The sequence below is a fragment of the Calidris pugnax genome, unplaced genomic scaffold (genome assembly GCF_001431845.1).
Source record: "Calidris pugnax isolate Ruff unplaced genomic scaffold, ASM143184v1 scaffold89, whole genome shotgun sequence".
Lineage (NCBI taxonomy): Eukaryota > Metazoa > Chordata > Aves > Charadriiformes > Scolopacidae > Calidris > Calidris pugnax.
Window position 1 is genome coordinate 2,914,630 of NW_015090865.1, and position 21,708 is coordinate 2,936,337.

The following is a 21,708-nucleotide window of genomic DNA, read 5'->3' on the forward strand; positions in this document are numbered from 1 at the left end:
TCATCTGGTCAGTATGGTAGGGCCTTGAACTTGCTAAGCCTTAATTGTGTGCCTAACTTCTAAAACAAGGAAAAGTTCCCTTTGATAACTCTTGAGTTTGATGGGACTCTTGAATATTTCAAGTTACGTATGTACCTAGGCCTTTGTGTGGCTGGATTTTCTTTTTTTTTCACATCTCATCAATTATGTGCAGCAAGTATTACCAGCAAAATGACTCTTTCTACCCTAAGCACTACGCGAACTACGAGGAACTCGTTCTTTCACGCTTTGTCATTTGCAGGTTTTGTTTTAGATACTACCCTCCAGTATGAATTTTTCCCTCAACAATATCAAGCAAATTCAGATTACAAACAAAAGAGATCAAGTAACTGCAAAAGAGAACCCATATTATTTTCCTGTATTTAAAAAAAAAAAACCCAGCATTTAGGATCATGTTGATTGTAGTGAATGGGTTGTCTGAAAATACATGCTCCCTGCAGGTAATTATTGATTGCTAATAGATTGTCATGTAGATTGGGTTTTACTCAGGGGAATTATCTTCAGCATGTGGTGTCATTTCCCTGTAGTGTTACTCCCTTCAAAAAGAGTTGGAAGATAATGGGACTAGTTGTGACCTTAAGAGGTCATCTAGTCCATCCTCCTGCCCTAAAGCAGGATCAGCTGTGCTTAAGTCCTTCCCAACAGATGTTTGTCGAACCCCAGCAGAGTCTTGCAGGCAGAAAAGCAAGATTACAGAAAATGAAAAGGAAGATGTAGGTTCTGTTCCCTGTATAATTTTCCTTGTTATCTAATCAGAAGGAGAAAAATAAATGGAGTTATCCAAACAGATCAGTCTGGACATGTCTTACTGTGATTGTAAACTCGAACCTTTCAATTCTCTGTGATGTCCTAAATAAAACATTGAAGCAGCTGAAGTAGCACAGATGATGAATATGTACTACTGCATTCCAAAAGTTGGGGTTGAAGTTGCTGTCACAGCACATGCCGGCACTGTCATTTTAATTCTATTCAGCGTACATTAATTACAAAGTTGTCCCAATTCCTTCACCTGCTCCTGAGTAAAATGGACAGGTTTGCAGCACTATTGAACACCAGACAAACTGTTTTAGTTGGTTCATGATGCTGGATAGCCTAGTTCATCGCTTTGTCCTCTGCCCTTGAGCCTGCCAAGTCCCAGGTTTACTGCTGGGGCTCCTTGCAAAGTTGCTACCAGCCTGGCAGTAGGTAGTTGGTGGTTTTAGCAATCATATCCAAAAAAATGTAACCACTTCAGACAGGTTAGGTACTGTTTTGTATTTAATAACAAGTAGAAGTCTAATGTAACAAAGGAGTCATAATTGTAAAGATCTTAGGAAAACTTCAGCTGAAATCTGTAAAATGCAAATGTATAATGACGTATGGTCTGTGTGATGAACATGAGCAATGCTGCAGTCCCAGATTTATTACTCTGCTTTTCATAACTCAGTTGACATAGGGAATTAGCAACGAGCAAAGAATCAGAGGTTAAAGATAAGTGATAAGGAGAAAGTATAATTGTAGGTGGTGTTTTCTACTTTTTCCAGTGCTCAGTTTCACAGAGGTGAAGGGACCTGACACAATCCCTGAACCTGCACCCACGTTTGTTCCCCCCCGGACACCAGACCTGTGACAGGGGCACGCTGCCGGGCTGCAGACCCTGGGCATGACCCATGGGGCTGCTAACGAGCAATTGAATCGGTCAGAACTAATTGCAGTTCATTCTGCAACAAGAATGAAAAGCTGGAATGGCAACTGACTCCCCCTTTGCCATCCCCTCCCCAGTTCAGTGCTGTGGTTTCTGCCCCTCCTCTTCTAATTGAGTCCCTGAGTCCAAAATTAATGTCAAATGATAAAGTCTGTTCCTTCCTTAGAGAAAGTCTGGTGGCACCTCCCTGCTGTTTGCTCACGTCCTGTCATGCCCCATGTTGTCAGAGATCCAACAAACACCCAGTATTGTGTTGCCACCTGTGGTGTTCCCAGAGTCAGGAAGTTTTACATGGATGGGTGTTTCCCAGGTGCTAGGAAAATAAAAAAGAAATAATGGGGCAAAAGAATTTTTAAAAGTTTAAATAAAATGTATTTGTGTTATAAAGTAAATGTATGAACTGATGCCAAGAATTGCTGAAACTTGGTTAAGCTATAAAATAATTGTGTGGTATAGATATTTTACCTTAGGTATTGCATTGCCACCTGTGGCGTTCCCAGAGTCAGTTTTACATGGATGGTTGTTTTCCAGGTGCTAGAAAAATAAAAAAAAAATAATGGGGCAAAAGAATTTTTAAAAGTTTAAATAAAATGTATTTGTGTTATAAAGTAAATGTATGAACTGATGCCAAGAATTGCTGAAACTTGGTTAAGCTATAAAATAATTGTGTGGTATAGATAAATTAAATGTATGAACTGATGCCAAGAATTGCTGAAACTTGGTTAAGCTATAAAATAATTGTGTGGTATAGATATTTTACCTTAGATTTGGGGAAAATTTCAATATCTCCTTAAAGACTAGTTTATTTTCTGTTGTAATGACTCCAAAGAAGGCTATTAGGGTCTAAGACAGGCTCATGTCCAGTTTTACATGCAGCCCTCTCAGAAAGATATCGTTCCATTGGGCAGTTCTCAGAATAAGCAGGGGTTTTGACCCCCCCGGGAAGGGCAGTTTGTGTCCTGTAGCACAGCTCGAGAGCTTCAGTGCTGCTTTGGGAGTCACTGAAGGGGAAGTGTTTGTATAAACACAGATTTTAACTGCAGGGACCCGAGAGCTCCTCACTGACTCCCTTTTCAGTCCTGTATTTTGTGTGGGCAGAGAAGGGGAGAGAGGCTTCTCAGATTGCTGGAGATTACTTAAAATCCAATCTGTGCTCGGCCTTCCAGAAGGTGTTTTAAGCATCTTTTATAACTCCAGTTGGTAGGGCACTGGGAATTTCTGAAAAGCTCCAGGGATGGGCTCACCAGGAGCCACCAGTCCTCATGCAGCGATGGAACCGGAGCGTGATGCCATCACACCGACCTCCAGCATTTGACAGCGTGTTGTCTGTGGATCTGGCTTTGGATCGGGGCAAGGGGGAGGGATTTATTCTTTCTGCTGAAGTCAACGATGCCCCTTGCACCTAGGTACAACTCCATGTTCAGTTTTGAGTTGATCTTTCACTCCGTGTTCCCTAAGGCGATGAAAATACGCCCGGGGTTCCCAAGGGAGGTGAGGGAAACATCAAGGTTAAGCTATTCCATCACTTACAGACCTAGGTGTGGAAACTGAGGTCCACACAGTGGGAAAAGTATTAAAAATAACTCCTCCTCCTTCTCTGCAGTTAATGCACCCACATCAGCTCTACAGACCTAGGTATGGAAACTGAGGTCCACACAGTGGAAAAAATATTAAAAATAACTCCTCCTTCTTCTCTGCAGTTAATGCACCCACATCAGCTCCATCTCCATTTTTTTCTGTCTTATCTGTAATGGGTGGGGAGAGGGATCATACCAACAGCCATAGCTTATATGCACTGGAATCAAACAGTGCAATAAAATGAGCTCACTGGGCGTGTGTCACTGGGTGGCAAGGTGAGACCTTTCACCTTCTGGTGAGAACCAGCTCTGCTGATTACTTGGAGACAACATTCAACAGATGGGCCCTTCTTAATCTTCTGCCACACAATAAATGTACAGCCAGATAACAGCAGTCACTGCGGGTCGCACGGCCGTTAGCTCTGCACAGAGTATTCTCATAGAAAGAGAAATGAAAAACCATTGTTTGAGGGACTGTGGTGGTTTTATCACTATTTTTGTCACTTTTCCCCATGTTGCTCCCTGTGAGATGTGTGTCCCCTCTCCCCACGTTTAACTAAGACAGAGTTTGGGATGGTTAAAATGCATGCCGTGAGCGTGGGGGCTGTCAGGTAAGACTGGGGACATTATTTTCCAGAGTAACAAGCATTTAAATCACTGTGATGTGTGTCTGCTGGTTTTGGCTGGTGGTCTGAAAGCAGGTTATCAGCTCCTCAGTGCATGTACTGCATGGCTTTGAAACCCCAGTGGCACCAATTGCCTTTCTTCTTTGCTTCACCTTCTTTGCTTCTTTATTGACATGAAACAAATAAACGTTTCCGTTGTTGGCAGCATCAGTAATGAAGGCGTCGGTAGCTACCGTGCTGAAGATTTATCCCATCCAAATTCAAGCGTGGTGTCTCCAGAGGTGACAGGACAGACCACTATCTTGCAAGAGCAAGGAGGAGGAGCAGACTCTGATTTCCTAACGCAGGCTGCAGGAGCGAGAGAGAGGAGTCTGCCCATCTCTGTGCCTTTGGCAGACTGTGCCAAAGAAGGTGCCACAGCAGGTCTTACAGGCAGCAGCGACACGTTCCCAACCTCAGATTGCAGCAAAGCAGTGCCATCACCAGTGAATGACACAGAAGAGGGAGCAGCACACACCAAATCTGTGAATAGAGACCCACAGTGTGACGGTATCGCTGCCATTTCTATGAAAAACAGTGAGAATGATCCCAGAAACCCCAGCCCGGAGCCCAGCCCCCCCGCAGCAATTACAGAAATGCGAGGGGCCACACAAATGAGGCTGAGTGAATCAGGCTGGCTCTGGCAGAGCGAGCAGCTGGGTGCCAGGAGGGAACCACATGTCAGCACGTTGCCCCAGGGCAAAGAAGCAGGAGATTATTTTACTGCTGAGGAGGCCAAGCAGGAGCCAGGAGTTTTGGAAGTAGGTCAGCCCCAACAAGGTAGACAGAACACAGATGGTGGAGAGGGTCTGCTAATGAAAAAGGAAACCTTAATCCTAAATTATCCAGCAACAGGAGGCTCAGACAGTGAAAAATTTGGAGCAATTGTGAATGCTCAGGGCTTCGCTGCGATGAGTGAAGTCTGTAATCTACAGATGGGGGCTGTAACAACAGCTAAAGGGGATGAGGCAAATCTATATGGAAGCAAAGGGGAGCAATCAGAAGCCTGTACTTTAATGTCAGAGATGCCTTCGAACTCTCCAAATCTCCTCCTGGTACCAAAGGCTGAAGAGCCTTCAAGGGAATATCTGCCTGGAAATGACTCTCAAGATCCAGCGAGGAGCAAAGCCGTGAAAACAGCCTCTGAAAAAAACCAACCCATCTTTCAAAGAGAGCTTCAAAAGGAGGATGAGCTTGTTAGTGCCGAGCATTTCAGTGTGCCTTTATCATTTAAGCAAGGGGAAGAACAAAAATCAGCTGTCACAACTGAAAGCCCAAAAGATGAAGCCAGTAGCAATGAAATTATAAAAGCTGCTGGTGTGTCTAGAGAAAGCACCACACTTTCTGAAACAGAAAGCGTTATCAATCCCACCAAGGAAAATGCCCTGGTAGATAAAAGAGCATTACTGGAAGAATATGCATTAAGTGCTTCTCTGAGCAGATCCTCAGAGCTGAATCAAAAAGATACTGATGTGAATCTAACAGGAGAAAAAACTGAAATCAGAACAGAGGAGGCACAAGTGACAGAAACCAGTGAATTACCTGAGGGGTCAAGCGGGGCAGAAATACAACTAGTGCACTCTGTTAGTGGCCACCACCAGGACACAGAAAACACCCATTTGGGACACAATCCCAAAGAATTCAGTCTTTATGAAAAGACTTCAACAAGTGACCTGAGGGAAGGAGCTGAGGGAGATCCTCTGAATTTAGACAGTAACTTTAAATCGCCCGAGGACAATTCAGAGTCTTTTGGTTGGAAACCTGAACAACAGATGAGTGAAGAGGAAGCAGGTGCCACCAGTGACCTGGAGAACGAGCCCGTGGTTTCACCCCGGTTTCCAAGGGAAGCGTACCAACTCAGCTTTGATTGCTTTAATGCTGAGGCAGAAGGCAAAACCTGGGGCCAGCCAGGCTGTACTGGGACTGGAGAGGTTTGTTTAGTCGGTGCACACAGTTCACTGCTCCTCCACTCTGAGAACAATAATATTAAGCAGAGTGAGCAGGACGGATCCTGGGAAAAGGCTTTTGCTAGAGAAACTGGGAGTCAAGAAAAGCCTGAGAGCTGCAGCGAGTCAGAAGAAAGTGCAAAAATGTCCAAAACCAAACTTGAGCTCCAGGGCTTAAATGAGTTGGCAGGGACTGGCCAAACTGAGGAGGCTTCACGGGTGTCGGAAGCCAAAGAGGAGATGGGTCACATCCCTGAAGAGCCTCGCAGGGATCCAGAGCAAGGACCTGCAGCTGCACAAAGCAGTGCTGTGGATGCTCAAGAAAATGAGGGTTTTCACCAGGGGAAGCACCAAACTGCGGTGAAAAGTTTCGTGGAGGATGCAGATATGGCACTGAGAGGTGAATGCAAACCGGCTGCGCTGGTGCAAGCTCAGCAGGAGAGAGTGGCTGCAGAAAGTCACCAAAATACGCAGATGACTTGTTCAGAAACCTCCCAGGCTCTAGTTGGTACTTCAGGACCCACAGAAACCTCCCAGGCTCTAGTCGGTACTTCAGGACCTGCTCCTCGGCAAGTTCATGTAGAGGAAGAGGGTGACAACCACATCAGCTGTCCCCCTGAGGGTGACACGTGCAGCTCTCCGGAGGCCCTGGAGGGCAGTATCAGAGAACTGCAGGAAAATGCAGGTGTTCCAGCTGCTCTTCTCCAAGCAGAGCGAATGGAGGAGTCAGCGTCTGCTGCTGGTGACTTGATTTCAAATACAGGACTTGAACAGCAGAAGCAGCAAAGTCTTCTTCAAACTGTCACTGGAGCAAAGGATCAGGACCACAAAGAAAGAGCTCTAAAATGTGACCAGCCACTGGACCTAAACAATCACAGCAACGTACCAGAAATACCTCTAAACATTTCAAACAACCTTAATAAAGAGTCTCCTGTGCCAGGTCCAGGACCTGTCCAGCGTGGCTCTGACACAGCAGAAGAAAGGGACGTGGATGAAGGTGGTGCCGTGGTGTCAGAGGACACGTGTGGTGGGAAACACGAGCAGAACGTTTCTGGTGTGCCCAGGCTTCGTTGGCGAGATGGCGAGGAGCAAAACAAAACCCATCTCGAGGCAGAAGAAAAGTGCTGCACTAAGCAAATCTCAGACAAGCCCGAGCAGGATAATAATTCTTTGATCTGGGGTAGTCAGCATGAAGCAGCATGTCATAGCCATGCGTTTCCTAAAGAATCTGACAAGGATGAACAGCCAGGCCGCCTATGTGGGATAAAGGATAATGCTGGTGAAAGCTGTGCTGCTGCTATAAGTGCTCTTCCAGGGGGACAGGATTCAGCAAGTGCCACTAACATAGCACAGGCTTTGCCGGGCGATACAGAAATAGCACATGCTTCTGATAATTCTCAGAAAAACGATCCTCGAATATCTCAGGCAGAAACTGCAGGGGAAACGCCATTAATGGCAAAAAATTCAGAAAAGATTGAAGGTCTGACTGCTAATGGGGAAATCATCTGGAAAGATGGAAACATGGAGATAAATAGTGAGGAGAGTGCTTCTGCCACAGACACAAGTGATAGGAAAAGTGATAAAAGTCCAGGGGCACAAGGATCTCCTTCACCATTACGGGCACACGGGGAAGCGATTCCCACCGATAACTCATATAAATCCAGCCACATTCAAAAGACACCAGAGGAGCCTGGTTATTGTCAAGCAAATTTTACAGCCCTCTCTACAGGGACCTCTGTGCCCAGCCATCCCAGCCAGCAACCTGGAAACTGTACGGACAACGGTGCTGGGGGGGAATTACTGCCTAATGAGCTGGAAGCTGTAGCCTGCCCAGATGCCTTAGAAACTAACTCTAATTTGCAGATTGCTGCAGGTTCTCAGGGGTCTGCACACTCAGGTCCTTCACCCAGGGTAGGCACAGGTAAACCAGCAAATTCAGAAAACAGCTCCGCGGGGAGTACCCGCGTGAATGGAAAAGATGTTCCCAACCACAGTTTTCAGGGTGTTGGAGACAGAAGCTCAGCCCCACCACAGGATTCAAATGTGGGGCAGAGCACGGGAAACTCATCGCCATTCAATTCGGAGAAGCTGAAGAAAGAGGTATCTGCAATTAAATCCAAAGAAACAAAAAGTGAGGTAAACTTCAAAGAGCAGCAAAGTGACAGTTCAGCAGAGTCTCTTTTAGCTCTCCCTGCTCTGGAAGGGAAGCTGCTGAGCCTTTCATCTGCTGGTAAACAAGAGGGCTGTAATGAGGAAATTGCAACCGATAGCTGCGTAGATGACAAGTGCAGTAAGATCTTAGAGAAACCTGGGAATTCAGAAAAAATGGAAGAGCTTTTAAAAGAGAATACTAACGTAACCAGGGCAGGGATCAGCATTTCCGAGCAGCCTGCAGAGAACGCTGGAAGGGAGCATGAGGCTCTGACTCGCAGCTCCCTGGACATTGGCTCCAGCCTCCCAGATTTCAGGGAGCACATCAGCCAGATATTTAAAAAATCCGTCCACAGCACGCTGAGTGCTGAGTTACCCCAGCTTTTGTCGGAAAACCATGCGGGCTTCAAGCAGAGTCCAGTGGCCAAGGACCCAGCAGAACTCTGTGGGGCTGAGAAGTTTTCAGAGTCAAACCAGGAGGGCAAAGGAGCTCCCGAGGGCACCTCAGAAGCAGAGGGGCAAGGGTTGTCTTTAGCTACTGAGACTTCCTGCAAAGCTGCCAAAGGCAAATCTCTGCGAGAAGAAAACACAGTGGCAGAGCTGCCTCCAGCCGGTCTCCAGGAGGCTGAGAAAAGGAGGCAGCCTGGTAGCTGTTTAGAAGTGGTCCCGAGGTTGGATGGCGCTACACCCGCTGAACGCGCTCCAGAAAATCTGCCAGAAACAGCAAAACCCACTGAGCATCCAGAGAGCGGTGAGATGCAAAGGGAGGGAGGCGTGTGTGCTGGTGGCGTTGATCCTGAATCGCTAATCAGCTTAGAGATAAAGCAGCGAGGACCAGCTTCATTTGATGGGGCAGCAGCTGAGAACTTCCCTGCGTACTCTGAGGAGGAGCACCAACCTGCTGTAGCTGTTATCTCCACAGGCGATGTGCAGAAGAGTGACTTGGAAGGTGCAGAGGGAAATAACTTAATTACAGAGTGTGATGTAGAACCAGTTTCAGCTGAAGAGGATGTGAGCCTTCCTGCTGAACAGTGCCAGGATCCTAAGCCAAATGAACAGGAGAAAAGGGACTACGGGGATCCAGAGGCTGCCGAGAGCTCCTCTGACATGGCAGCTTCGGCGTTTGTCCTGGGAGGATCTTACAATCGTGAAAAATTGCCAGAGAATTTTAATGTGTCACCTGGGGGAAATCAGGAGACGCACACTCACGGTGATTTTATGTGTGACATAGAGTCTCAGAACGATATGCACAGGATACAGGATGATGCAATAAATGGGAAGTGCTTGGAAACATTGGAAAATCCACAAGATGCCCAAGAAGAAAAGAAAGTGACCGTGCATGGGTTAATAAGTTACTTAAAAGATGAAGGAAGCCAGGGTGATTGCTTGCAAACTGACTCTGAACTAGAATGTAGCAGTATGACCCAGGGAGGTGTAAAAGAGAGCAGTGACACAGTGTCAAGCACAGCAAAAACGGGTAACTTAAAAACTGGAGACATCCCTGAAACAGGTACTGCCAGGATGTTACTCACGGGTGAAGGTGACTTGGCTGTAAACACGAGCACTGAAGAGCAGGAGACAGAGCGGTACAAAAACCACCCTCCTGTGATGGAGCAGGGTGAGGATTTTGTGTGCACAGATGTCCCTGCTGCTGAGATTCAGCCAGGCAAGCTGGATTCGGGACAAGAAAGCTCACCTGAGGATGCCAAAAGAAAACTATCCCCGCTTGCATTAACTGAGCCTGAGAACCTTGACCTCCAGGAACTTGAAGCCGTGGCTGCGGCAGGATTACCTACTGAAAGGTATTTACTTTAAATTACTATGAAACGGTTGTCAGGACCCTGGGGCTTGACAGAGATACAATTTCCGAGGCGGAGACTCATTGTCTGGGCTGTTTGGGAGGATGTGGCACTTATTCTCCTCTTAAATTTCTATGACGTTTCTGTTGCTTCTAAATAAGGACTATGTGGAAGAAAAATGACATAATCTGTAAGGGCAGAGGGGTCCTAAAAGCTGAGGAGCACAATTCTTACCTGTTCCATCTGCTGGTCCAGATTCCTGCCCTTACCTGTACAGATTTGCTTACAATTCCTGGTGTTCACATCTCGTAGCCTAAAGTCAGGCAAACAAACAGCACTTCCTGGCCTTGAGTTAGGGGGCTTTTGCTGAAGTTTTGGTGACCCAGTTAAACGAGACCCACAGCGTTCACTCGGTGGATGGCAGTATTTAAAAACCAGCCTCCAGTGTAACCCAATTACTCACCCTGTGTGTTGTCTCGGCCTCCCTCTTATCCTCCCGGAGAATATAATTGTATTGACAGTGCCTTTGATCACTGCTTTATTCAGTGTTTCTAATGACACGGAGCTGTTTCAGATGCGAGTTCTTAGCTGGGATTTGTGGAGCCAGAGAGTTGTTGTTTTCTTCATTTTCCAAACCCAGCAGCAACCGCTTTAATAAAGTTAAGACTTTTTTTTTTGGCAAGTTCCTGCTTTGTTGTCTGAATTCGCAGTTGGATGTGCAGTTAATTCGAAAGAATTATAACCTCAGAACAGGTGCTTTCCCTTTATCTACTCACAGCTCTGCTTCCTCTGTAACCTCAGCTAATTTCTTCAACCTTGTCCTTCTCCTTCCTGGTCCGGAGGCGGCAGCTAAAGCTGTCACTGCCAAGGCCAGAGGTGACAACAAAAAGGTACAGAGGAAAGCTGAACTATTTCAGAAAACAGCAATGAATGGTCTGCAGAGATGGAATCTTTCTAAGTATTAGCAAAAAATTAGGTGATACCAGCTGAATAAGGGAGAAAAAGGTTTCAGTGCTACGTTCCTTAAAGGTTAAAATGATAAAACCTTATTGTAAGTGAAAATACCTGCAGGGTTTCTGTGGTGAAGATGTGGGGGGTTCTTCCTGGTGTAAGTCAGTCTGGGATGGAGGCTGAGGATGATCTAATTGTGGGAGCAAAATGTTCATTAGGAGACTATTAGAAGTGGTGCAAGTCTGATCAGCTCTACAACTTTCTCTTTAAGGATCTGTCTATAAAATGACAAGGAAATTAGACCCTGTTCTTCTCTCTAGCTCCTTTCCTTTCTTTTTGTTTCCCTTTCTATGATGGGAAGCTTCACAGTGGGTAGATTTGAAATTACCAAACAAATTGCTGGCGTGGCCGGGTTCAGAAGCCTTAGGGGACTCCAGGGCAGTACATACATGTGTTTATGCATGTGTTTTGTATCAGGGTGGGGATCATACTTTAAATAAATACCTGTGGCAAGCAGGGCAGGGCTCTTGAAACAGCTGCTGGCAATTCGTGGAGTGGTTGCTTAATACTTGCATATGCTTGAAGAATTTGTTATCACCTGTTTTTCCAGGGAGAGGGTTGGTGTCACCAGGCAGCTGCTCCTCTTGGGCTGCAGCTCTACGGGGTGTCACACACACCGAGGGGCTCCCTGCTCCATTGGGACGTAGTAGACTTAAACAGTGGGGACTCTCAGAGGTAGAGAGGAGCCTCTGCTTCAGTCAGGCTCCTTTCTTAGAGAAATATACATTTATAATACAAAAGGGAAGTAGAGAGCATTAGTTGGGTGGGCTGCTCTCTCTCCAGCGGGTCCAACACCACTCCAGTTTTCCTCTGAGCTTAAAATCGATTTTCTACAGTTGAATTTCAAGCTGTATCCCATACCCTGCATATTCCGGTCACAACACTTGTTGCTGCAGAGTGGTTTCCAGTTGTTTATTTCCCTCGAATCGTTACAGAGGCTAAACTATTACAGCTGTGAAAAAAAAAAAAGTGCAGGTTTCTGACAGCTGACTGTGGGGATTTGGGGTGATGGAAAGAACTTCAGGGAGAAAAAACCCTCCTCAGCTCTCAAAATAAGTAGTAGTAAAATGTATATTATATTTAGGAGAAGGAAATGGCATGTTCTGAATTATTTCAGCATTGTTTTCTCTCCACTGCTTCGGTACAACTCCATCACTTCCAACATCTCTTGTGTCAAAACCCCCCCGGACTGTGGGTGAGGGGGCAAAGTTGTGTGATCTGACTCTTAAATCCCTGTTAGGAGTTTCTCTGTAGAGGAAATAGAGGAAATTCTTTCCTTCGTGGCTGTGGCACTGGGAGGAGGGTGGGCCCTAAGAACTGCCTGCAGTGACTCCTGCCCTCACCTCCTTTAGGAGAGGGACAGTGGACAAGTAATAAGAAAAGCCTTTGTGTTTGGAGGCAATAGTGCAGCACCAGTAACTGACCTTCAAATCTTCAGTAAAAACACCAATTATTTTGGGGAAGAAGGTTGTGGGTGAAGCGTTAGCCCCACTTCCTTGTGGAAGTACAGCTGTGCTATTAGCAGAGGTAGGGAAGGGCTGGATTTTGGCAAACCTGCCTGTCAGCACTGAAAAGGAGTAAAAAATAACCCTTTCTTTGATGGTTTCGACGTTTCTATCTCTCTACCGAACCTGGGACTGAAAACCTGTGTTTGTGATGGCCACGTCTCGGCATCAGAATGATCCTTCCCCCTTACTCTTGGGCATCCAGCCACTCCATTTTGCTGTCTGAGTTTTACTTGGAAGGGAAAATCAGGACTTTAATGTTTACACCCACACGTCTTCATTCTTTTATGGAGAAAGCAGGTTCATGTATCTACAGGGAGTCCTTATGCCACTGAAATGCTCCTGTTTGCACCACGGGCTGTGGCAGACATTGAATGGAGCATGGAATAGAATTGTAAATGATGGCAAAAATCTAGGGATGTTTAGGGGTGGAGGTTTTTGGTAACTTGCTGGAATTCACCTGGCTGCTCCATGCAAACTGCCGCTGTCTCCTGGAAGAAGTGCCAGGGGAGTTTTTTGAAGTGGAGACTGTGAAGTCATTCCCAGATGTGCATCTGCAAGGTAGGGAGAGCAGAGTGTGTCATTCGCTGATTTGTCAGTTTGGCAAAATGTTCAGCTTGTTCACGGGCCTTGGGGTGCTCCAGGGTCGTGGAGATGCTCCCAGGCTCAGCTCGGGGCTGGGTGTGCTGGTGAGGGAAGAGTGTGAGGAGCCATCAGAGCGGTGCAAGTGATGGCACGGTGCCTTCAGCCTGCCTTGGTGCAGGAGGGCACCGTGCAGCCTTGGTGCTCCCAGAGCTTCTGGTGCAACTGCAGGTTGAGTTGTCACCTGTACATTGCAGCAGTTGGCACCAAGGACTACGAAGATGATGAGAGGACTAGAACATCTCTCTTACAAGGAAAGCTGAGGGACTTGGATCTTTTTAGTCTAGAGAGGAGAAGGCTGAGGGGGGATCTGATCAATGCCTATAAATAATTAAAGGATGGGTGTCAGGAGGATGGGGCCAGTCTTTTTTCAGTGGTACCAGGGCAAGAACATAGGAAGTTCCATCTAAACGTGAGTGGGAACTTCTTCACTTTGAGGGTGGCAGAGCCCTGGGACAGGCTGCCCAGAGAGGTGGTGGAGTCTTCGTCTCTGGAGACATTCAAAACCCACCTGGACACCTTCCTATGCAACCTGGTCTGGGTGACCCTGCTCTGGCAGGGGTTTGGACTAGACAATCTCCAGAGGTCCCTTCCAACCCCAGTCGTTCTGTGATTCTGTGATGTGCAAAGATACTTGAAAGTACTTTATGTCCTATGTAGAGGTCAGACAAGTACTCTAAAGGTGGTCCAGACATACTTTTGGATTTGCTTCATGCTTTGTTCTTGTCATCAAAAAGTTCAATAAGTCAGGAAAGAATGTTCACTCCTTAGTAAACACTAACTTGGTCTTTTTTTCATCTGCATAACAAATACAGTATTAAATATTTTAACAGTCTTGCTGGATGAGGTATGGAATGTAGAACTGCTTTTCAGATCAGTCAAGTGGGTTTTGAGCACTTGGCTTTGTGTCGTTAGCATCTGAAAACAAGAGTTTGGAGTTAAAAGGAAACTTATCAAAAGAGTGATTATGCAGCTGTCTTTATTTCCCTATTTTTTTTTTTTACCTTCAGAACTAACTCAGGTGTGCAGCATCTCCGGAGCACAAAACAAAGGGAAAAACAGCTGAAGGTGATTTACACATAAATAAAATGCACAGAATGAATCAGGGTATTTGCTTCTCCTGCCCTTCTCCCTTTGCATCTGAATTCTTTCTTTTTATTCTCTCTATTTCCCTCCCACCTTACTGTCCTTGGTATCCTCAGTAGCTGCAAATTTTAGTGCAGTTGTGCTTTTGGAGATGCAAACAGCTCAGCCTGCAGTCCTTGACTAAATTAACTGGATGGGGAGTTCTGTGGGAATTTTGTCTTTGTGAAGCCTGTGATATTTAATTTTGATATTTTTCTGTTCATGGAAGAGTAAAATTAAGATCTTTTCACCCTTACCCAAGGGACATCTCTTGTGCTTTCTAAGAAGTGGAAGGCAGTCTTGCTGTCTACTCTAATGGATGCCATTGACTGAACTGACTGCAATTTTTGGCAGCTTCTAAGTACTTATAAAATGCTGATTTGATAGTGTGCCCTGATGTACTCAAAGCACATACCAATGGAAAACTAGTTATGTGACAGTGTGCTGGTTACTTTTTTATTTATTTTCACGTGCCTTTGCTGCACAAAAGTACAGAAGTAAATCCTCTCTGGTCCTGCCAAACTGCTGGTACTCCTTGCTGTATTGAAAACATTCTGTAATGCTCTTGAGAACCTCGGCCACATACTCATAAGGTAGGTATTGACAGGGATGGATGATACATGAGCTGCTTTTTTCACACATCCTTCTACATTTCTCAAGAAATTACATTTATTCAATCAAATGTAGGCATTTGCTAAAGAAATTCAGCAAGGACACTGATACTTTGTCCAATGTCTGGACAGACAGTTCAGCATCAATTTTTGTCTTCTTTTCTCATTAAGTCAAAAATTGCTTTCAGATTACTTTTTTTTTTCCCCAGATGTATTTTACAACCTTGCTTCTTCCAAGCAAGCTGCCTATTTTCCCCAAATTGTTTTTGCATATCCTACAGACCCCCATAATTTCTCTATTCCAACTCTGTCTCTTCTGGCTTCTTGCAAAATGAAATACTGTGGAGCTTGTTCCACTGTCCCTGTTTCTAATAGAATATGCAAAGCAGGATTAGCCCCAGCTTTGAACCCTGCCGAGGGCAGCTCTAAGAGCAGCAATTACAGACACAGGCATATTCTCCATGACTTGGATGTGGCTTCCTTCCAGTTTTTCCGCGTTTTGGCGTGCTTGCATTGTACTCTCTGCTTCTCAACAGAGACTCCTCTGGAGACATCTCTGAAGAACCAGAACTCGTCTCATCTTTTACTCTTTGTTTTTCCTCCTGAGGTCTTTAATGTTGATGTCCTTGGAGCCTGTCTTATCAATATTGTTCCAGGTATATGGAAGCTCAGACGTGTATTGCTGATAGGAAGTTTGGCTTAATTAGATATTACTATTCCTTGACATTAGGGTACTCTGGAAAAGTCAAAAACTGTTAAGAGGGATCAGTTTGTGCTCTGTTTGTCCACACTCCCCTTGACCAGTACCTGACAGGTCTTACAGAAGAGTCTCTTTGGCCTATAGGAATCTCTGCATCTCAAATTGCAGTAAAGTGTAGAAATGTTAATTGCTCCAATCAAAGGCTTCATTGTTCTGGATTCTAAGATCCCTGTGAAGTGATGAGTGCCACCACTTTGTGCTGTTGTCAAGAACCAGCCCTAGTATGTTATGTTAATCTCCTTCTCCTTGCTGAAACAGGATTGGGATCTCCTCCCAGACCCAGCATTTCCTGATGAACTCTCCTTTGTTCACCTTAGTCCTTCCTCTTCCCCGCTCTCCCTGGGCCGTACCTGCCCCTTTCATCCATGGTCCTCACTAAAATCCCCAGCGGTCCCAAAGTGCCTCAAGACTCTCCAAGGTTGTTCGGGTTCTAAATTCACTAATTTCCTTTCATTCCTTTCTTGGTACATTCCTTTCGAGGCAGCTGTGTGAGAAAAGGCCATGGCTGCAGCCTACCCTCAAAGTCAGTAGATGTTGGGCCAAAATCTCTGCTCCAGTGGAGTGATATCAGCAAAGAATTTGGCCCTGAGACTCGCAGGGATGAGCCAGGGAGAATGTGACCCAGTCCTGTGATCACCCAGACCATCCTACAAGGGCTATACTCCCACTTACCCTGCTTTGCTTAAGTAAGGGGGGCATCTAATTGCTTCAACTGATAAAAAAAATCAAATTAGGAAAATAGGCCGTAGGTAGACAAGTAGGATTTAAATGTTATGTTGGCCAGAACTACCTGGTGTTTTCCAACCTCAAACCTGTAATGCTTGGCTTCTCTTTGTAAACGATGTTCTGAAAAACACAGAGGAGCTTCATGAAACTGAAACTCATCAAACTGCTTTTTTATTTTTTGTCAGCCTGTTTTTCCTAGCTCCTTTGCTAAGGAAAAGCAAACAGTGTAATCAATACAGCCTTTTTTTTTTTTTTTTTTTTTTTTTTTAAAGCACTCAAGAGCTTATGTAAAATCTTTGGAATTTGTTAGCATGATAACATTGTTATGCTCTCCTCGCTGATAGAAGTATCAAAGCCAGCTAAGAATAACTCTGCAGCAGACAGAGAAGATTGGATTTGTTTCCTGGAATGAAAGCAAAAAGCATGTATGTGTTGCTTGGTTTCTAACAACTAAGGAAAAAAAAATTCGCTGTCATGAAAATAAATGGACACTTAAAACTTCCATCTCCCCTTCTTAACAGTGCCATTAAATGAGTCAAAATACAGAGTTTGTGCTGAATATTTGAAAATCTCTAAGATTTTCCAAATTTGTTAGCATGATAACATTGTTATGCTCTCCTCGCTGATAGAAGTATCAAAGCCAGCTAAGAATAACTCTGCAGCAGACAGAGAAGATTGGATTTGTTTCCTGGAATGAAAGCAAAAAGCATGTATGTGTTGCTTGGTTTCTAACAACTAAGGAAAAAAAAATTCGCTGTCATGAAAATAAATGGACACTTAAAACTTCCATCTCCCCTTTTTAACAGTGCCATTAAATGAGTCAAAATACAGAGTTTGTGCTGAATATTTGAAAATCTCTAAGATTTTCCATATCTTCCTTTTTCTTTTTTTATCTTTTTTTGAGTTACATATATTTTTTATTCTTGTTCTTCTGGTAGAAACCCCAAATAAGATTGGTTTGCTGGAGAAGTTATCATTGGAATTTAAGAGGCTTTGAGTCTGGCTGAGGGTTTTCTAAAGATCAATCTTATTTATTTGGAAATTTGCAAAATGGCAGTTTCCCATTGCTTTGATCCTCCAAAATGTAATGGGTTTAACATTAAACTTTCCTCTATTTCAAAGCAGAAGGTTAAGGTACAAGTCTGGGAACTTAAGCATCACCAATAAAAATTGCTGGGAATTGCACACCTAATTTTTAACCCCCACAAATGGTGTTTTTTGTGTGGGCAATTTGTATGTGGAAAGTAGTGGAAATGTAAAGTTGAGGTGTTCCTTACAGAAGTACTTGGATATCTTCAGCCAAGCTGCTCCGCAGCTCATGGGGTCTGTGGCTTCGCAGTGTCTGACTCTGAACTTCTGATCAGGAAATGCAAAACAGAAACCCCTCTTTCATTTTAAACAAACTGAAGGATGTTTCTCTGGTTTTCGTTGTTGCAAATGGCCTTATAAATGGGGACTAAGTTGTCGAAAAGATCAGTTCACACACGCACCTTTTTCTTAAAGATGAGTCTCATGGGGCAGCCTTATTGTTCAGAACAAACATAGGCAGTACTATTTTGGGGGTTTTTTTTTGCAAGTTTATCACAAATATTTGTATTTTCTTATAGACCAGTGATAATCTTAATGTCAATTTAGAATTGGAGAAGAGCGAACCTTGTTTTCTTGCTGACAGGGATGAACTTGACAATCTGATCCAAGTTCTTCCTGTAGTCTCAAAAAAACAGAATGCAAATTTAAAGGAAAAACTGTGTGGGTGTTTTTATTTTGTTTTGTTTTGTTTTTCTTTTACATTTATGTCATGTAACATTCTTTCCAAGCCAATTTCATGGGGTTTTCATAGTTTTTTGGAGGGTTGACTCATTCCTCCCTCCCACCAAGTCTTTTGGTTTGGCAAAAGCCAATGTGGTTTATGGGAAAACCCCTGAGATGGAGTTCAGAGGAGCTGGGCAGTGGGTCACCACTAGCCCTGTGGTGTCCATCACAGGCTTTCACCAGGTGTCCACCCGCCGTCTAAAAGCACCCTGACCATGGAGCTCAGCTGGAATGATGGGGTCTCTGATGATATTTCTTAAGTCATTACTTAAGTCAAGTATTTCTTAAGACCTAAAAACGCAACCTAAACCGGTGCCCTGGAACCCAGCACCTCTGAAGGTACTCAACTCGAGCACCTTTAATTTTGCTGTAATTAAATATCCCATCTTCCTGAGTGTAGGGTAAAAATCTTGTGTGCCTGAGGACAATATTCATGTGTCGGTCCCGCAGGTGGGGGTGGTGTGTGACATGGAAGTTGGGGTGAAGTGTATCCACATGTGTATATATAAATATATACGCTGTGCCTTCCAGCACCGTGTGCCTCTGTAATTACATGTGTAGATACATAAATATATAGTGTATCTACATAAATATATACGTGTGCCTTCCAGCACCGTGTGCCTCTGTAATGTCAGGTAACTACAGTGTCGCCACAGGAACTTTGGTGTAGCTGTGTCATGAACTGCTTAGCATTGCCAAACTGGTAAGATGATTATCTCTTCTGGGGTTTCCTCCACCCCTGAGATGGCAACCTCACTTCTCCCATATCACTTGGTTAATATTATTTTCGTGGACACCATGAGAAAAGCGAAGATAAAATCCTTCACCCAAACGCAAAATAATGGTGTTCTTGGAAAACTTTTGGGGTCTACATCAAAAAAAACCCACAACCCACACACCCTAATATATGCTCTCTGGCTTTTCCTTGAGGCTAGCTCTTCCCTGGGAGGTAGGGATGTCTCCTGCCACTGCGTCCCTCTCATCAGCCTGCTCACTGCTCCTCTCTGGCTCTGGCCCTCCGGAGAAATCTTTTGCAAGACTTTCTTTGATCTGTGGGCTCCCAGCCTCAGACAGACAGACAGACAGCCCGTCACTGCAGGCTGCAGCCCCAAATCAGCCCCTCTCCTGTAATTATCTCCCCAGCCTTGCCAGGAGGTTGCCTCTCTCTTGTTTTCCTGTTGGCTTTTCAGCTTGTTTCCTCTCTCCTCCCCCGAGTCTTCTATTAGTGCAGATCAATTAATTCTCACAGGAAAATCAGATAATCAAGCACACCTTAGCACCATGTTCCTGGAGTTCCTGCCTATCACTTTTCCTGTGTTTAAGTAGCAGAGGGCACCGGAAAGAAAATGGAGATGTTTTTGTGACAAAGGTGGGTTGAGATTGCTTAGCAGGGTGAGGGGGTTTGGGAACAGCAAGAGGTTAATGGATAAACAGGGAGAGGCACATTATTTCTGCAAAATTACAAATTCATTCCAATAATGCTAAATTTGGGTTTGTTAGCGGGAATGTAGCTAGTCTGTGTGCACAGTTTTGTGCCAGACTGAAGTGCTGCTTGCAAAGAAAATCAAAATTTATTGTAATGAACCTTATTCTCTCTGGAGTTCCCCTCCTCCTCAGGGCTGTTGTACCTGCAGAAGCTATTTGTGAAATGGTTTCCAGATGACAAAAGAGTTTAATTCCTCCCTTTAAATGAGAGGGTGGCCGAATGCCTGTACCTGTATCAGAAATCCCAGGAACTTTTTCCATGCCTGGTTTCCTGCTGCTTGGGAGGCAGGATATGAGAGAGCTGCTCCCCCCAGAAGCTTTAACTCTCTGCCTGATCCTAATCCTTGCTGTCAGAGTGGATGCTACTGGCTCCCAGTCCTGCAACTAAGTGAAGTCTCCACAGCATAATTTAGCGTACGTGGTGTTTGCCCCTCGATGAGCCAGACCTTGCAGCCCAGGTGATGTTGGCAATCTATGTGGTTTTCAGCATTTTCAGCCATTACAGTGTCTGATTTGGTCTCCAGGGGTCATTCGGTATATTTTATTTCTGCACAGGCAGCTGAATTGTTAAAAGCAGGGGTGAGCACATCGAGGGGAAATCCCTGTCATCTGCTTTCAGAGGATTTCACATGAAATGTGCCTGGGCAGTAATATGTTCCCTCCTTTTCCTCATAGAAAATTGAACAAGTGATAGAAGGAGAAACGGCTCAAAAAAACAAAACAAAACAAAACTGATCAACTCCTTTTTCCACTTGAGGCTCAGTTGTGAATTGATGCTTTGAGAGGTCCAGCTAGTCTCACTGCTGTACCCTAACATTAAAAGGAGACGCACAGTCCTGCTAAGAGCTGGACCAGGTTCTGAAGAAGATGAAAAGCTGGTTTTGTCACCCAAGGAGGCGCAGCTGGACCCTCAGTTGAATGTCCTGAGTTCGGGCAGAATGCACATGGAGTCATCTGGGAAACCCCAACTCAGCTACAGTCTCTGTAGCTCCAGCATTTTATCTGAAATACCTCGATGGGGTGTTTGGTAAGGAATGAATCTACCAACTGCCTTGCTGTGGGAGAGATACTATAGACATCTAGTCTATAGTTATTGTATGGCATATTATAAACATGATAATGATCTCCCTGGGTAGAGACTCAGTTAATTCCTTCGGCGCTGGCCGCTTGTGTATGCAATTTGGTGTAGCTCAATGCAAAGACCTAATTACCTGGGAAGCCATTCCTTTGTGTTGTAATAAATCCATAGGAAACCTAAGGGACATGCAACTAATTAAGACTGCTCCATTTTCTTATAGGTAAAGAAACCTATAAGAAAACCCCTGTGACTTTAAGGAGCTGGAATCATAGAATGGGTTGGGTTGGAAGGGACCTTTAAGACCTTAAGAGTTCCACCTCCCACCAGACCAGGTTGCTCCAAGCCCCATCCAGCCTGGCCTTGAACCCCTCCAGGGATGGGGCAGCCACAGCTTCTCTGGGCAACCTGGGCCAGGCTCTCACCACCCTCACAGCAAAGAATTTCTTCCCCAGATCTCATCTAAATCTCCCCTCTTTCAGTTTAAAACTGTTACCCCTCATCCTGTGGCTCCACTCCCTGATCAAGGGTCCCTCCCCATCTTTCCTGGAACCCCTTTAGGTGTTGGAAAAGGCTCTGAGGTCTCCCTGGAAGCTTCTCTTCTCCAGGCTGAACCCCCCCAATTAATTCAGCCTGTCTTCACAGCAGAGGGGCTCCAACTCTTGGATCACCTTTGTGCCCCTCCTTAATTAAGCACGAGAATTAGAGTAGGAATAAAACAAAACAAAAAAAACAAAAAACAAACACAGCTCTTTGTGCCCCTCCTTAATTAAACACAAGGATTAGAGTAGGAATAAAATAAAACAAAAAAAACCAAAAACAAACAAACAAAAACCAACCAAACAAAAACAAACAAACAAACAAAAGATTTCTTTTAGATTTACATCCTTTAAAAAAGAACAAACCCAAAGTTTCCGAGGAAGGGGTTAAAAACTTTGCCCTGCGTCCCCAAACTTTGGAAAAAAAAAAAAAAAACTTGCCTAACGCCGCTAATTAAGCGAAGCTGTGCTGAAGTGGGGTTTAAAAGGGCAGGAGATGGTGATGTGTGTGTGTCCCCTCCATCCCACCCCTCCGGGATGCGCCCCGCGTCCTCCC

The 21,708-nt window shown here is 44.8% G+C and overlaps 1 protein-coding gene across 3 annotated transcripts in view; it reads left to right on the plus strand.

Moving 5' to 3' along the window:
• The window catches only part of TACC2 (transforming, acidic coiled-coil containing protein 2), a 138,148-nt gene that overhangs the window by 31,333 nt on the left and 85,107 nt on the right, over nt 1–21,708 (plus strand). For all 3 annotated transcript variants that reach the window (XM_014945288.1, XM_014945287.1, XM_014945289.1), the window contains one exon: nt 4,132–9,864. In XM_014945288.1, coding sequence (XP_014800774.1) covers nt 4,132–9,864 — 5,733 coding nt within the window. The remainder of the gene's footprint in view (nt 1–4,131; nt 9,865–21,708) is intronic.